The sequence below is a fragment of the Xenopus laevis genome, chromosome 9_10L (assembly GCF_017654675.1).
Source record: "Xenopus laevis strain J_2021 chromosome 9_10L, Xenopus_laevis_v10.1, whole genome shotgun sequence".
Taxonomy (NCBI): Eukaryota; Metazoa; Chordata; class Amphibia; order Anura; family Pipidae; genus Xenopus; species Xenopus laevis.
The window spans coordinates 104,163,368-104,181,829 of NC_054387.1; the positions used below are offsets into that span (position 1 = coordinate 104,163,368).

At 36.5% G+C, this 18,462-nt stretch overlaps 1 protein-coding gene across 1 annotated transcript in view; it reads right to left on the reverse strand.

Moving 5' to 3' along the window:
* The window catches only part of LOC121398249 (probable G-protein coupled receptor 139), a 44,332-nt gene extending 31,869 nt beyond the window's left edge, over positions 1-12,463 (reverse strand). The window contains exon 1 of the mRNA XM_041577165.1: positions 11,986-12,463. Within this exon, the coding sequence (XP_041433099.1) occupies positions 11,986-12,238 (253 nt within the window). The 5' untranslated portion in view covers positions 12,239-12,463. The remainder of the gene's footprint in view (positions 1-11,985) is intronic.
* Positions 12,464-18,462: the final 5,999 nt, after the last annotated feature.

An 18,462-nucleotide genomic window follows, 5' to 3' on the forward strand; every position in this document is an offset into this window, starting at 1 on the left:
CTAAGTAGTGTTACATAAAAGGCACAGTAGCCCAATGCAACAGTTAGATGTTTGCTTTTAATGAGTTGACGAGTAAATGATGAGTAAATGCTACCTGATGATTGGTTGCTATAGGCTACTGCACAAAAGCATAAGTAAATGTGTCTTTTATTACATAACCCCTAAGTATTTGAATGTACTGAAGCAATGGTCAAATCACAGATAAAACCCCAAAAGTAACCCGAAAGTATTCCAGATACATCCCACTCCTGCTCCCTTATTAATATATGTGTAGGGGGTTGATAAATGTATTCTCATTTACTTTGCATTCCCCAAAGATTGTACCCAAAGGGAAGCCTTAGTCTAGGGAATGAGTAATGCTTCATTTGCTGGGTCATGGTATGACCCCTAGCTATCCCAGGCTTGGCTGATAGGTGGTGCTGGGCTATAATATAAATGCCTGAGGCATGTGGCCTCAGGAGGGAGTCTGCAGAGGGATGATGCCAGAGGTTTTTGCTTGCCTCTCTCTAAAATGGATTTGAGCCTCCATAATTTGTCATGGCAAGTAAGAAATAGCTACACCCTGTAATAGTCTCTCTAGGAGAGCCAGATAGATTAGGGCTACATATATTGAGCAGCTTTGGCTCCATCAAGGAGTGATAGAAGGGATTAGATTCCAAAGGCATTGTGGCCTGGTTAGGATACCAGAGACAGGGCAACAGATCCCCTGGGTTTCCCATAAGAAGTGTCCTCAAAGGAAACCGGAGAAACTCACAATAGACTGATTGTATGCATTGTGAGTATGTGTTAACTATTACACCATGGTTGCCTTCTGTATTATTGTACTCTTCTCCCATCAGTTCAGTTATTGTTCAAGAACCACTAGCGCCCAATTATTGTGCTTTGCATAGAGTTACAATTGCACAGCACCCTGCCTCCACACAGTTGCAGGGGCTCATCCCCTGGAAGTTAAGGTCTCATCCGGAGCACATTATTGGGGTAAGGCTTATAGAAGAGCAACGGTGCCACTCAGTTTACAATAAGCTTACATACAATATGTAAGTCCACAAGCCATCATGATTAATCGTGAGGTCAATTACCTGCAATTAAGAGTTGAGGTTCCCAGTCTGTGTTGATTTTCACCCCCCTGGGTTTCCATAACAGGCCAATCAGAAGGTGGTTTAGGAGGATTTGTGTGTCTTCTACATATACAGTAACTAAAAGCCTAGTCTGAAGATCAGTCAGAATAAAATTTGAGATGATCACATATTTCCAGTCCTACATATTCCTGACATAGCAAGATGACTGAAAATGAAACTTTTTTGTTACTCTTTTTATGCGGTAGAGAGGCTTGAGCTATATATCGATAGTAAAAGATGATTCTAGCGCAGGTTCATCAAATTCAACCCATTATTCATAGAACTCGTATATTTTAGTTGATGCTGAATGTAAGAAGAATAACCTACACTAAGTAAGAAAATAACCTCGAAAGGGCAATCAGATGAGTCACTGGATCAAACCTGGCATTTAATTTTCAGCTGTCATAGAAAAAAAAGTAGAATTTTCTGGGTTAGGTGCAATAAATGTTCACATTGCTTTGCTCAGGTTTTTTGCTTCCGTTTTGACACAGAGGTCTAAATTTGAACCATTGGCTGATTGGTACATCTATATTAGTTCAGAATAGCACTTAGCAAATGAAACTGGGGCCACCTTTGCTTAGACAAAACTTGCTGGCCATTTTTCTTAAACAGATTAAAAAGCAATTGCATTATTCTAATTCATATGAAAAAAGACTTACTTATATAATATCCTTTACACAATGTAATCTGTTATTTTTGCTAGGCTTTGCAAAAGATCAGCTCAGGCAACTTTTGATTTAATGTGATAACAAGAACCGCAGTCTGCAGTCTGCCTGGTAACCTATCACTTAAGTATATTACATCTGCCACAAATATATGATATGCTGAGAGGAATTCTGTACAGGGCTATTCTATTATAATATTCTGAACCACCCCCTCCAGGGAAATCTGTCATATTTACCATGTATAACTACAGAAAAGGGAAATGAATAGTGGGATATATTTCCAAGCCTCGAATAGGCTATGTAAGTTTGAAGAATTTCCCAGGAAACATCACATTTTTGCTGGATAACAGGCTAATAGCTTGGCAAAGGAAGTCACCTAAACTAATTACTTTTGAAAGGCTCCTAAAATATGCTGGATTATCAGATAAAACAAAAACAGGTGAAATTAATTGAACTAATAAGGGGTATTACCCACTTCATTGAATACAAAGGAATCTATTGTAGAAAACATTCTTTATAAGGTAAATGGATTTACTTTACTCCAAAGGGAGATATTGGCCACTCTATTAAATTTTTGTACACCATAATAAACTGGATTAATTAGGTAAAATCTATTATTTAGTCTGATTGACCTTGTTGTGTATTGCTATCACCATTTTTGTACATTTCAGGGGTGGACTGTAGCAGCACCTTTTGGTGAAAGGCAATATTATTGATCTGCTAAAAATATTGTTGGTGCCCCAGAAGCCATTTAAAGAAGTCCAAAAATGCCTACTGTGATTGCAAGTACCAAAAAATAAGATAAACAGCCAAAATGAAAATTTGTCACATGGTTGTATATTGCAGTAAATGCTCACTTCCCTTGATACTATTTTTTTGTAGATAGAGAAATGCATGTGGGACAAAATGTTTTTTAAAGTGAAACAAAAGGGACAAAGTGATGATGAGAAAAAGGTTCATCCCTACTCCTGAGTAATATTCATGATCGGAGACCTCACTGCTAGCACTAATGTGCTCTATATTAGTATTTATTTTTTTGCTGTGTTGTGTACATAGTTCATAAGGAGGAAAGCCTATTTCATACTGAGCACTTGAATCCACAAGTGGCACATTCTGGTCCTCAGACTAGATGTTGAGTGGATCTCAGGTGTAGTGCATTCCCAGGCAATACCATAATAGCAGATTACAAGCATATCAGATATGGCGATCATTTAGCCATAATGGATAAATTACTGTAACATATTGTTTTTTATTGGATTATTCTCATTTAGGATTAGAGAAAATTCATAAATAGCAGATATCTGAAGCAAGATGTCGAAATCCCCATGAAATATTGAACCATTTTGTTATTGTTTGATGAAGAGGAAAATTGTATTTCTTCAAGGTACATTGAACCTTTACTTATAATTATATTGCACAGACAAGAGCGATTTAAGTGGCATTGTTCATCATTTGTCTTTGTATGCTCTGACTGACAAGGTTAAGTAACTGCCAGCACTGCAGATGTTGTCATATCTCAACAAAATCTAGAAGGCAACAGATTGACCAATGTGGTCTTAAAATGTTTTTATGTGTGCTGCACATTTGCTGGGTCATGCTCAAGAGAAACTTACCTCTGACATCTTGATGAATATTTTTTATTAAATTTATTATCCGAGGACCTGCTTTGAGTACAAGATATAACTAGTAAGCATGCATTTAATATTTGGCTACACTATTATTAATATGTAGTTATCAGCTATAAACTAAATCATGTCGTGCAAAAATGTAAAAAGATCTTCTGGGTTGTGCATTGGTTGCCTCTAATGATGGGCGAATAGATTTGCCTGGCACGAATTCGCTGCGAATTTCTGCTGGCAAATAAATTTGCGAAGTCCCCACGAACATTTATCCGGCGTCAACACTATTCGGTTGATGTTGAAGTGAAGTGCCACAGCTAAGCACGAAACGCGTCAGGTGACTAGACACGTCATGGTTTAGTTAAAGGCCTCAAGGAAGATACCTGTTCATGTTTTTAAAGGAGAAGGAAAGCTACGGAAGCATTTTATTGCCAATAGATTAGCTGCAATAGTGCAAGCTAGAATGCTATATTTATTCTGTAGAATGTTTTACCATACCTAAGTAAATAGCTCTAGAAACTCTCTGTTTGTTTAGGATAGGAGCTACAGTATTAACATGGTGTGACATCACTTCCTGCCTGAGTCTCACAAAATTCACAAATCACTAGTTTACCAATCAACCTCTGATTAACTAACCTTCATTGAAAGCTGATTAACCAATGATCTGATATGGTCCTTGCATCTTATTTATTGACCTGCTTCTAACTGCATGGACCACAGATTTCCCCTAAGATATTCCTGCAAGATTTGCAACACATGTGCCATCAATTATAGAAAATCTGGTCACACATGGGGCCAAATTGCATGAATATTAGTCCTTGAGGTGCCTGGGGTAGTGGCAGGGGGGCTGCCCATACTGAAAGTTTTGCGGGATATTGGGGGAGAATATTTGCTCTCCTAGATTCTGTACACCTGAAAACCCATCTTTAAGGTCAGCAAATACTTATTTATTGTGCTAGATATTCTTGGACCTAAGGCTGAATGGTTGATACCAATGTTTTCCTATACAGGCATGGCACCTGAAACTTTAAATATATCTATATATCTAATAAGATTGTTTTGCCTCCAATAAGGATTCATTATATCTTAGTTTGGGTCAAGTTTAAGGCACTGCTTTATAATTACAGAGAAAAAGTGAATATTTTTAAAAATGTTTTATTATTTGAACAAAATGGAGTCTATGGGAGAAGGCCTTTCCATAATGCAGGGCTTTCTGTTTAAATGGTTTCTGGATAATGGATCCCATACCTGTAACTGTATTTTTAAAAGCTAAGCCCTGAACAAAGACTGGGCCTCCAGTGTGGACTAAAAAATTAGCTGGCATAGAGGATAATTATAATGTTTTGTGTTTATTTTTTTTTTCATTATTTTTTTTATATTTGACTATTTTTTAAGTCATTCTGAATCAAAATCATTATACTGTATTAGTATATGTTATAGCGTACATACAACATAGTTTAAGTTGAACCCATGAGAATCAACTGAGATATATGTACCTTCACAAAAGCTGCAATTTTTGTTGTACCTTGACAATAAATGATGGTAAATAATGCAGAGCACATGATTAGACTTTCAAAGCTGCATTTTCATTACACAAGAACATGGTACTCCTGCTGCAAAGAGAGTTATAGATTCTGTTACTTGGCTGCAGCACCCATGCCTGTTATGGATTAATGCAAAGCAATATTGTCTGCATTTTTCCTCGTTAAAATCTGTGTCTGCCTGCATTTAATGAGAATCCATACTCTGAATATCATCATTACACTAAACAACATAGCCATATTAACAGTGAACATTGACAGTCTATATTGCCTTGGAAACCCTTCCAACGGTTTCACTGCAATATTCCAAACCGCTGTCAATGTTTCTTTTTTGATCAAGCCTGCTTCATTAGCTTTATGTTAATAAGTATTTCAAATTGGAAAACTTAATTAGGAAAAAAAGATATTGAGATTCTGTTTCATCCTTGGTCTATTTGACCCTACAGTAAAGTCTTATTAACATTACGGGAAGCAAAAAGCCGGTATGAGCCCAATATACCATATTCAAGATTTAGCCTTATATTAGCACTCTTTACAGAAATTGGGTTTGGCTAAAGCCTTAGTGAAAATATGTGTTAAATATAAATTAAATAGTCATTTAACTTTAATGCTATGGACAACTGAAGGCGCTTTTTTTCTTCTTCGATTTTGTTCAAATGTATACAGACAGTTTGGGCTTCCGATTTTGTATTTCTATTTACCAATGCTCTGTAGAGGATTCTGTATACAGCAGAATATCATTACAACTTTAGTCCATCCCTAAAACTATGGCAATGCATCATTAAATAATTAGTTACCATTAGGGATGTAGCGAACTGTTCGCCGGCGAACTAGTTCGCGCGAACTTCGACTGTTCGCGTCCGCCGAATGTTCGCGAACGTCGCGCGATGTTCGCCAATAGGCGTTCGCATCAAAAATCGTTCGACCATTCGACCATTCGATTCCTTCGATCGCTAAAATCGAAGGATTTTCGTTCGAATCGAACGATCGAAGCCATTGGATTGAATGAAATCATTCGATCGAATGGCTTCGATCGTTCGATTCGAACGAAAATCCTTCGATCAAACCATTAAAATCCTTCGATCGTTCGAATCGAACGATTTTCGGATGTTCGAAGTTCGCATTTTTTGCCGGTGTTCGCGAACGGCGTTCGCGAACACATAAACGGCAGTTCGCTACATCCCTAGTTACCATCAATGTCTTTGTGTAGCTACTGTAGAATGTTTCTTTGACAATAAAATGTTTACTTTTTCTATTTTTATCTACTGTACTAACAATTGTATTTCTGTAATAGAAGATTTGACAATAGCAATATTATGTCATTAATGAACCTCCCCTATTCATTAAATGTTTATCAAAATACTGACCAGTGTAAAATCTTCAGCTGTTACCAAATTACACTTAAACTTTTAGTATTCATCTAACAACTGAAGGCTGTCATGGTGTCTTTGGAGGCATCATACAGCTCTAGCTACTTCTGGCCTCAACAACCTTATGAGCTAGAACAGACATGTAGGTGTATCCTCAAAATGATTAAGGTCATTAAAGAAATATATCTGAGGACATGACTGCCAACTGCAGGACTCAAGGACCTTCATAGAGCAGGATTTAAATACATCCCTGTTATGACCTTATTGTAGTCAAGCACAGAATGCCAGTACCAAATATTTTACATTTCCAGGTTAGAGATTTTTAGATTGCATGTTTCCTGGCAACGTGATTCCAATTTAAGATAATAGGCCACTAGTAAAAAGGTTACATCAATGTCTGTGAAAGCTCTTGAGATATGAAGTTGGCAGCCATACAGTATACTCAGTACATACTTATTATTATTGTAAACTGTAGTTTTGTGAACCATATAAGGACCATTTTTATAATCAAAAAACTTGCCGGCTCAGAGCCATGATCCAAAATTAATTTCAAACTCAATTTAAACCCAACTTGAAACCCAACCTGATCCAAAACCAACTGATGCAAACCTAAGGTATCCACTGGAACACTCAACCACTAACATGGGAATGGAATCAAATGCCAGACCAGAGGGTAAATACTATTTTTGTAACAAATTGAGGGCCAATTTCATATGAATACTCCTGGTTTTGGAATGAGATGTTGGGCAGGAAGGTGTCTACTTATATTTGGTAAGATAGTTTATTTACTGATAAAGAAAGCTTTATTAGAGGGGTTGTTCATCTTCGAGTTAACTTTTAGTATGATGTGGAGAGTGATATTCTGCAATTGGTTTTCATTTTTTCTTAGTTGTAGTTTTTGAGTTATTTAACTTTTTATTCAGCAGCTCTCCAGTTTGCAATTTCAGCACATCTGGTAGCTAGGGTCCAAATAACCCTAGCAACCATGCAATGATTTGATTAATAGACTGGAATATGAATAGGAGAGTGTCTGTATAGCAAGATGAGTAATAAATGTGTAGCCTTAACAACAAACCCATTTGAAAACTGGAAAGAGTCAGAAGAAGGCAGCAAATAATTCAAAAACTATTTAAAAAATCAAGGTCAGCTAAAAAGTTACTTATCCGTTCATTTTAAATGTGAACTTAAAGGTGAACCACCTTTTTATGCGCACAACAAAAACGATTCATGTAAACAGGTAAGTGATCATTTGTGCTAGAAATGGTACAAAATGGTACAATCCATCTCATAAAAATGTAGTATTGTTATTCAATGGAAAAAGCTTATCAACACAATATCATGAATTTCAAGGGTTCATATAGGAATATGTTGCAGTAGTCTTTTTATTATAAGAGGGCCTTGCTCTAATTTAGCTTCACCAAATCATTTGATGCAGTGAGATTACATTCTTTTGCAAAATTCACAGATAGTTATTTTTTCTGGCTGTACTTGCAAAGGGGATATTGCTATTTTCTCCTATTAAGGCATATCGCTAATGATGACTAATATGAAACAGCTGCACTGTTTGGTCTTCTCTTTACAAATCATTTGGCCTCCGATAATGAGATTTAGAACTTCTGATATCCACCCATGATTAAGTCAGTACGAAAATGCCTCTTGAATGATTTCATACCTTCAATACCTGTTGCACTATTTTCTTTTGTCTGCCCTGCTGCTTCTGACTTTTAAAACAATGCAGCAGAGGCCAGCTGTAAAGACATTTGCAAGGCATCGTGGGAGTTGGATAGCTGGTGTTTAAACAAAACTAGAAGTGCAAAAAGGGATAAATGCTGCTTTTAGTTGTAGTTATCTAACAATGGATCTGAAGACATAGACTTTATTTATTGGAAAGTTGCTTAGAATTATTATCTAGACAAAAATTGGATTAAATTAATAAACTTTAAAGGATAAGTTAAAACTGGTTAAAAATGTTTTATGCAAAATTGGCCAGGGTGCTTTTCTTTGCACTTTTGCAGTTTACTCTAATTATTTATTTTTTTCTGTTTCAGATCTATTTAAGTTTTTATTAAATGCCAATATAATGAACTTTATAACAACAGCGCCATCTGGTTGGTTCCTGTAACTGTACAATCAAAGGGATATAACTGCAGAAGGAAAACAGAGAAGTGTTCTGGTGTTGCTTTACTCAGGAAGGAGATTGGAAAGGGCATCTAAGGCTTCTGATCTCTTTCCTGAGCAGAGCAACATTGGAACATTTCTCTTTTTACCTTCTTGCGTTGTCAAGCAGAAAATCATCTTTAAATATCTCTACATAGTTGGTCTACTGTAGACACTTGCCAGTTAGGATAATAATGCCCCCTTCAGGAAGAATAAAGGAGGATCTAAAGCACGACTACACCATACCAAAAATTAAATAAACATTTGCATTTAGTGTGGGAATTAAGGATGAGTATATTTGTCTAATGTCCCAAAACATAGATTTATTGTGCTGTAAATATGAAGCATATCTTTCCCAAATCCACAAGGCATATAAGGGCTAATTTCCAAGCGCAAGTGCAAAGTGCAATATCAGGCACAAGTCTACATGCGTATTACCCACAATACAGAGTTTTCCCCCACATAATTTCAGTGTAATTGCAGTCACTAGGTGGTGATGCCCCTGACTCCGCCAAGTAAGAATACATGCAATTTTGTTTGTGCTGCAATGACCGTAAATGAGCGTCAAAGACCTCTTCAACCTTTGAAGATGTTACTGCATCAGTAACCTTGCATAAGGATAACCAAAACAAAGTGGGTTATAAATGTTACTTCTGTACCAGCCCAAGGCAACCACAAACATGCTCTGTGCTGCTGTCAGTTACCTGTGCCTTAGGAAGGACTCATTAGTAAATGATTCAGATTCACATTACATAGCATCTCAACATTTTTAAAAATGACTTCCTTTATCTCTGTAATAATAACAGCACCTTGTATATAGATATAATTAATCCTTATTGGAGTTAAAACAATCCTATTGGGTATAATTAACGGTTAAATGGTTTTTTTATTAGACTTAAGGAATGGGCATCCATATTACGGAAAGATTCCTTATCCAGAAAACCCCACGTTCCTAGCATAACAGGTCCCATACCTGTACATTTTTAGAATGAATCATCAGCCCTATAGCACCCTAGTGACTCTAGGCAAATAGTTGTATTAATAAGCTTCTTTCTGCTGATCATTGTCTGCCATTCAAACCACTGCCTGATTGATAGGGTCAGTGTGACCCTAGCAACGAGTTTAAAGCTCAAACCGAAAAGGTGCACAGCACAAATTAAAGTTAAAAATAAAAAACTAAAGACCAAATGCCAATTGTCTTCGAATAAAATTGTATAAATCTCTACATTACACTGAAGTTTACCTCTTAGCAGAGCACAAGCCCCTGAAGTCTTAAGTGAGCTGCAACATAACTGTTTACCATTAATGCATTTACTAAAGTTTCAATATGTTCTACTTTGCTGTAGATCAATTGAGCATGAAAGCATAAAACCTTTACACGTACCATAACCAAAGGAACACCAAAATTAATGGTACAGCAAACTCTCTTTTTTATGAGACAAACTGCTAACTAACAGGGGGAAATATACTATGTACAGTATGTATTTATATTTACTGGATGTATATAGGGAAAAATGTACCCCTATTGTAAAATATTAGGATAGTAACAACTACTAAGGAGCTTTATGACCATATAAAAGCAATGAAGCCACAGGCCGAGTGCTTTTATACAGGTCATGGAACTCTGGTGACTTCATATTCTACAATAAGGAGTACATTATTTATTATAATACACAAGATCACAAAAACATCACTAAGTGCTGATTATAACTGATTGTGTCACTAAACACTATTTATAAGGATATAATTTATAGAATTTTCATGGCTTTTGAGATAAATAGATATACAGTCCCAGATAGATAGATAGATAGATAGATAGATAGATAGATAGATAGATAGATAGATAGATAGATAGATAGATGATAGATAGATAGATAGATAGATAGATAGATAGATAGATAGATAGATGGTAGATAGATAAATAGATAAATAGATAGATAGATAGATAGATAGATAGATAGATAGATAGATATTCCCATAAGTTAGCAGTGCTTTCAGAAATCATGCAGAAGTCACGTCACTGTAGTAAACTAATTAAATTGTCATTTGTGAAGTTTCAACTTGGATGCATCGGAGGAAAGATAAAGGCAATCAAGCTGTTCTAAACGGCTCAGTGATTAGCCTACTGGGTTATGTCTGGATACCATTTGTAGCTACTGTGTCAGCTGTTTCCACCTCTGCCTCAGTCACCTGATACAGATTGTAAGCTCTGTGGTGCACAGAATCGCTGTGCCTGAAATATTTAGTTAAATGTGTATATAAATTGTTCTAACTTTGTAAAAGCAAAAGTGTTCCCGACAGGTGTCACCTTCAAACTGTTTTAAAGGGGAGCTCCATGTAATTCTCTAAAGTGATCCAGTTTATAGTTTTCTTGAGGTTTATGATGTTTTTGGCAGAATTGCATGCCACACTAAAAACAAGATCATTTGAACATGCAATATTTTACATATATTGTATATATTATATATTTTATGTTGCTTAGGGCCACAGAAGCCCTATATTACTTTTAGGGGTGGCACATTGCATCAGTGCATGTTAACCAGTCTTTACACATATGATGACTTATATTAGATTTAATATCTTATGGATATTCTATTTTGCTTTACATATTTTTTTCTAATGGTATCTTCAAACTATTTTAAAGGGGAACTCCAAGCAATTCCCCTAAAGTGATCCAGTTTTCTTTTTTTTAGTTTTCTTAAGGATGTGGTTGGCAGAATCATGTGCCACGTTAAAAACCAGATCATTTGAAAATGAACCTGTGCATGTGACACACACTACACTGTCAGTTTCCACATCACCGTGGCAAGTGTGTGGACGTGCCAACTATAGCGTTTGTATGTAGTCTTATAAATGAGCACATCTTTATTCTGGATTGATACCAGTGCTTCCAACTTCAGCAACACAATCAAATCTTAACCTCATGAATATTAAAATGGCTAAAGATCTAAACAACCTTAGCATCACAGAGTGCCTGAATGTAGCCATGACATGTATAACACATTGTACATTGTGCAGCCTCTAATAGGTTAAAAAGGAATTTCCCGGCACCCATCCCATCTCTTTCACTGCGGCTAAGAAATCACATACAAAACTTTTCTGTATGCCTTTTTTAAAACAGTGCTGTTTACCCGGCAGAACATATTTTTGTCTTTACACTGCCATGAAAAAGAGATTTAAGGAGTTCAGATACCAAATGCCAAAAAACGAACATATGTGTGCAACGTAATATGGAATTGTGTTGCTCAGTGTACTACAAGTCATGGAATTCACTCATTGCATGCGGATAGACCAAGCACATCATCCTCATTTATTTCTATAGATCTGGCAAGTTCCATTTGTAATCATATATATATAACAAACAAGGGTTGTGTCATGATTATTAACAAACAAGGGTTACAGAATAAAATGGCATAGAGTGTATTTTTCTCACTAGATGATTTGCTGCAAGATATGAGAGGCATGCCTTTGTGCCAAGGTGAAAGGCAAAGTCCTTGCCGAAAACCTGCACTCACCTGGCAGTCCTAGGCATAGCAGGATGCTGTAGTATATAACAGGTACATATCCCAAGCCACAGCCGTACTTGTGAGAAAGAAGAGAAGTGTTGTAGATGTGATTGTGCTCCATTGAGTTGTTGGTTTCTCCTGTGCCGCTGGAATGGGGTTCTTCAAAGCACAAATGAAAGAAAAAGTCATATGCCAGCCGCCTTCTAAAGAGAGATGTGCATCCAGCAAGCCAGCTTTGTCCTTCAGTGCATCCCTGCTGCATCCCAGAACTCCCTCCACCTGCTGCTCACTGCTATAATAATGATGAGAGAGAGCAGCGCTGCTGCCACCGTTTGCTGCATGCTTTACTCTGGGGAGAACTGAGCAGTCCTCAGCAGGACCAATTTATAGCTTGAAATGTGGATGAGCGAGCAGTTTTTTTTTTCCTGCAATAGATCTACGCAGAGTGGCCAAAGGAGCCTGTCTATGTTCTGTATGGAGCAGGAAGATGCTGTTCTCTTCATTACCTTTTAAATAGAGGTTACATTTGTGACAAGGAATGATACACTGAGTCCCCTCCTCTCTATTTCAGTTCATGCAACAAAGGCAAATCAGTTGTATTCATGGGCTCCATATTATATATCTATACGTTTGTCTGCCTGTACACATATGTCACAAGAAACTGGAATTAATAAATATAAAACAAGAAAAGATGCACCTTTTATTTCATAACTGCAATTCTTAGATTTGCCTTGTTTTTACCCCTATAATTCTGCAATAGCCGCAGAAGACATATAGGGACTATATTTCATTATTATACCATGTGGTGCCTATAAAGTGAGGCTGTCTGGAGATGTTTTTGGAAGGCGCCTGTAACTAGGAAACAGAGTGAGTTTATAGGGAAGGAATAAAGAAAACGGTAGTTACTATGTAATGACTCCCGGTATCACTGTGCATTATGGATGGACCTTAGAATTTGTTTTTTTTCCTGAGATTTTGTAAAAATGATTCTAAGTTAACAGTATTCCTAAACCTCAGCTTTTGTTGAACAACACTGTACTCATAACATCCTCCAGCTGTGATGATAAGATCTGAAGAACAGGGAAACCTGTACGTTCTAAAGGTTCTAAAGACACCAAGCTAATCTATTGCAGTTTCACTATTAGAATAGAAGGTACAGAGGCGTTGTACTGTCCCCAATATAACAAGGGCCCTGAAAACCAATGTTATCCAGAAACTCCAAATTATGGGAAGGCCATCTCACAGACTCAATTATAAGGGTGAGGGCACACAGTACCTTGTACTTGGTCCTAACTAAGATATAATTAATCCTTATTGGAGGAAAAACAATCATTTTGGGTTTATTTAATGTTTCAATTAATTTTAAGTAGAATTGATGTATGTAGATCCAAATTACGGAAAGATCCCTTTATCTGGAAAACTTCAGGTCCTGAGCATTCTGGATAACAGGTCCCATACCTGTATTTTACATACATTGTTCATTATATCTATAAGGGCCACAGAAGCCCCTTAGTACTTTATGGATGGCACATTGCATAAGTACATGAATGTTAATCAGTCTTTACATATATGATGGTGTTATATTAGATTTCATATCTTATGAGCATTCTGTCTTGCTTTACACATTTTTTTTCTAAAGGCATCTTCAAACTATTTAAAGGGGAACACTACACATTTTTTTTTTCAAAATAAAAAAAACACAAGTTGAAACTTTGTAATAGTGTGCCCATTAATAACATTTCTAAATATATATATTGTAAAGTTTCTTGGAATTACATTTTTTTGATGGTTCAAAACATTTTTGGTTGTAGTTCCTTTGGCTTCATAAAATATCCAAAAATCAAAAAAAAATCTTTGCTGTTTATGTCAATTCTTGGGTATAGGCAGTAAAATATTTTTTATCTAATACTGCACAATGATGTGATTAATTGAGTTACAAACTATGCTGAAATTAGAGTAATATATCAGAGTTTCAGTATATAAAGCATTGGTTTAGCACAGCGCTGGTACAAGAATTTTTTTTAATACTAATATCGTTTCATTTTGTAAAATTAAAACCTATTCTAATATAAGCCACATTTTTCAATCAAAATACATTTTAATAATGATAATGGATTCAAATTACAGCTATGGGATTCGCTGTCCAGAAAGCTCCAAATTACGCAAAAGCCATCTCCCATAGTCTCCATTTTATCCAAATAATCCAAATGTTTTAAAATAATTTCCATTTTCTCTCTAATAATAAAACAGTACCTGGTACTTGATCCCAACTAAGATATAATTAATTCTTATTGGAAGCAAAACCAGCCTATTGGATTAATGTAATATTTAAATGATTTTCTAGTAGACTTAAGGTATGGATATCCAAATTACAGAAAGATACCTTATCTGGAAAACTCCAGGTGCAGAGCATTCAGGATAACAGGTCCCTTACCTGTATTACATTTTCTAAAGACCATAGGGCAACCATTATTGTCTTCTTTTTTTCTATTCCAAATTGAGCACTGCTCTGAGTATGACGCAGGGGGACTCTGAAGCTACTGCCACCTTCAGACCAGGAAGTAGCTCCAGGGTTTCAATTTACCACGATTCAGTTACACTGAAATATTTAGCACAATTGTGGACAATTTACAAGCGTATGCACAGAAGTAGGCACATTACAATTCTGCCAAGTGTATTGTCCCATTGAGACCACACTTTATATTGGGATAAATGCTGCATTGTGGTAAAAAAAAAAAAACATGGTGATTGCTCTCAAAATTGCACTTTCCTCAATGCATTTGCGGGCTTGCATATCCCCTTGTGTTCCCATATCGTGGGTCAAAATCCTAGATTTGGGTTCCAACTGTTCTCCTTTGTTTGGTCATGATTTCATTGTTTTACAATGCAAAATCGTAGCAGCTGTTGACCTGGTTATGGCAGTGTATTAGCAGGGTTAACCTTGAATTGGGAATCCAGGTAGTCCTGTTGTTAGGGTTTGAGACACTGGTGCTGGATCCCAAAGGCTGAGCCTGTAATGCCAGTACAGGATAGGGGACTCCAGAGATTCAATGTGCCTATTAAAACTATATTACCACAACTGTGCTTGTGGTAATTACAGTATATAAACCATCCCATTCTACTTGCGAGTATATCTGAATGCTGAACTATAACTCACAACAGTGCCAGAGAGGAAAGGAATGCGCGGATTGACTGAGAACATAGAGAGCAAAGGAATGGTCAGACAGGGCAGTTTATACACAAGGGAGGAGGGGGTGAGACAGGAGCACAGTCAAGAAGCTTGCCAGATCATCTGAAGAGGGGGGGGTGATAGTGCAGTACCTGAGATTAAAAAGAGGCAGGACAGGGCCATAACCAATAAACTAGGCAACACGGTACCCAAGGATCAACACAGAATCAAAGTCGGCCACGGTCAAATACTAACTAATAGCTGAAATCAGAGTTGGACTGGCCCACCGAGATACCAGGAAAACTCCCGGTGGGCCCAGGTTTCAGTGGGCCCTCTTGCTTGGACTGGGATGCCCCTGGCATCCCAGTCCAACACTGGGCCTGAAATTCACTGCCTAACTGAAATAAGCTTTCCACACCACCCCATTTAAATGCAAAAAATCCTGTTTGCTCAGTTAATGAGGGCAAGATCTCTAAAAAGCTTCCTCTAGCAGTTGATCGGTGGAAGGCTTCAAGTAGGTTTAACCCCTCTCTTTGCCAGAACACCCCTGACACCTGTGGAGTATTTTTCTAATGTGCATTACTTATGAACTCTCTTCTGGTTAGATTTAAGTGTTATGATCTTTTTTTTTTTTTATTGACTGTTGCCTGTAAAGACCTGTTCTGCACTCTTCCATTCAGTAAGCTGTCCATGCCTGCTATGACTTCTGACTTGTCCTGGGTTCTTATTCCTCTTGCATGATCATATTGTCCTTGCCAGGGATAATACTGATACTGTTCATTTTCATAAAGTGCAATGTGAACTGTATGATATGCATGATATGCATTGCTAGAATTAGGAAAAACACAGATGACAGCCCTTATTTATTATTATCCTTTGATAGAAAATACAGGTATGTGACATTTTATCCAGAATGTTTGGGACCTGGGGTTTTCTGGATAAGGGATATTGCCTTAATTTCGATCTTCATACCTTAAGTCTACTAAAATACAATTTTAAATTATTAATTAATTTATTCATTAAACCCAATAGGATTGGTTTGCCTCCAATAAGGACTAATTATGTCTTAATTGGGATCCAGTACAAGGTACTGTTTTATTATTACAGAGAAAAAGGAAATCATTTTTAAATGTTAGAATTTTTTATTAAATGTAGTATATGGCATATGGCCTAATTATGAGGTTTCTGGATAACGGGTTTATGGATAACAGATCTCATACCTGTATTTATGAATGGGAACGGGATTAGTTTTGTCAGAAAATGTATGCAAAGGCAACCAATTTACACTAAATATGAAGCATTTGTTACATACTAATAATAAAACATTTCTATTTAATGATTCAATGTACTTTCTGATTGAAAAAAAAAATCACCGTTCACAAGGGCTATGCATGATTAAATATATGTGGAAGTCCATCAAGTCTGACCTGTCCCTCTACATGTTGATTTTTAGACAACAAAATTCTACCTTGCTCCTAAATGGCCATTAGAAGGCTCCCTACGGATTTGTTTAGTGAACATCATCAGTGAATCACTCAATGCCATCTCTCTATAATCTGTCTGTCCTTATAGTAACAACACTCTTGCTATGCTGACAAAGTTAACTTGACCTTGCATTATATACTGTGACACACTGTTCATATTTCCAATCCAATTATACAGCCCTGTTCTTGTAATTTAGATGATCCATTCCTTTAATTTGTCAGTCTGCTTTTGTCTGAGCCAACTAATAGCTCATGTTATGGCGGTGCAAGGCAATAGAAGAAGACCGTGCTGGTATATTACTTATTCCCCATCCCAGCACTCTAATGGCAAATCTAAGAAAATATAGATCAATACACCAACATATATTTGCTATTCAGGGATACAGAATTTGAATTCTCCAAGCAATACATTGTTTAATTGCTCAACAGCGTGTCATAGGGGAGCATGTTTCCAATTCAGCAGAAAGGGAAGATGCTGCCAGCAAGAAAGAATATTTTGATCACATCTGTTCTCTCTTTGAGGACTGTTGCAATCAAAACATTCCATGCGTCATGTACCTTAGGCGATGTCTTCATTTACAGGATAGCATTCTCTGAGACTTATTCGTTAAAGTACTTTTTATCTCCTGTTTTGAATACTTCATTAGAAAACCTGGTCCTGAATCTTTGGTGTAAGATTTTATCTGCAGTTGTTGCACAATACAACTAACCGGACTCATATAGTAACCTTGAGGTAGGTGTGATTGGATTTGGGGTTTTTTCTGTTTTCATTGGTTGTGGCTAAGATGGCTGGGAAAAGACTACAATCCCCACAGTCCACTCTACGGTGCTTATGTTTAATGTTCTTTACCTTGGCCATACCATTCTCACAAAGAAAAAAACAGACAAAAATAAAGGTATACAGGTATAGGATCCGTTATCCGTAAACCCGTTATGCAGAAAGCCCTAAATTACGGGAAGGTCATCTCCCAAAGACTCAATTATAATGAAATAATTGATATTTTTAAAAATGATTTCCCTTTTCTCTGTAATATGAAAACAATAACCAACTAAGATATAATTTATCCTTATTGGAGGCAAAACATTACTTTTGGGTTTGATTAATATTCAAATGATTTTTTAGTAGATGTTTCTGGAAAAACCCAAGCTATTAATGGATGGGTTTGATTTATAAAGATAGGAGCTAAATTATAGTTGTTTATTACAATTACAACCAATGAGCAATTAGATTTGAGCAGTCACTACAAGTTAGATAATGGAAGCAAAGACCTGAGTGGTTGAAAGTGGTAATTGCACTAGGGTAACTAGCTAGTAAATAAGTCCTTATATGTATGCTTTTCTTTATATTTTTATGTAGTATTCAATGTAAAACAGACAATGAATGTTAAATCTAAGTAGTTCATAAGCCTGGGGTTTTGGCCTGCCAGAGCAACATAACAGTATCCAAAGAATATAATATAAAATATAATATATATAATATAATATTCGCATCAAATATAATACATGGCTTGGACAGATCAAGGATCAGTATTCTGAAACAAAAATGTCTTCTTAGAAACAACTAACGGCATTTTTTACCAATTTGTAGCATAGGGCACAAGGTCTCTTGGGGGTTATTTACTGAAATACGAATTTATCTCTTAATATTGAATAAAAAAAAAGCTTGACCAAACTCCCATGCCAGATTAACTTCAATCGGATCATGAAAAAACTTGATAAAATCGAGTGAAACCCCAGATCGCACGATTTTTTTTGGTCGAAAACCCTGAAATGTTTGGATTTATGGGCTAAACCCAGCGCAGACCACAATAACTTCAAATTGGGATAGGTGCC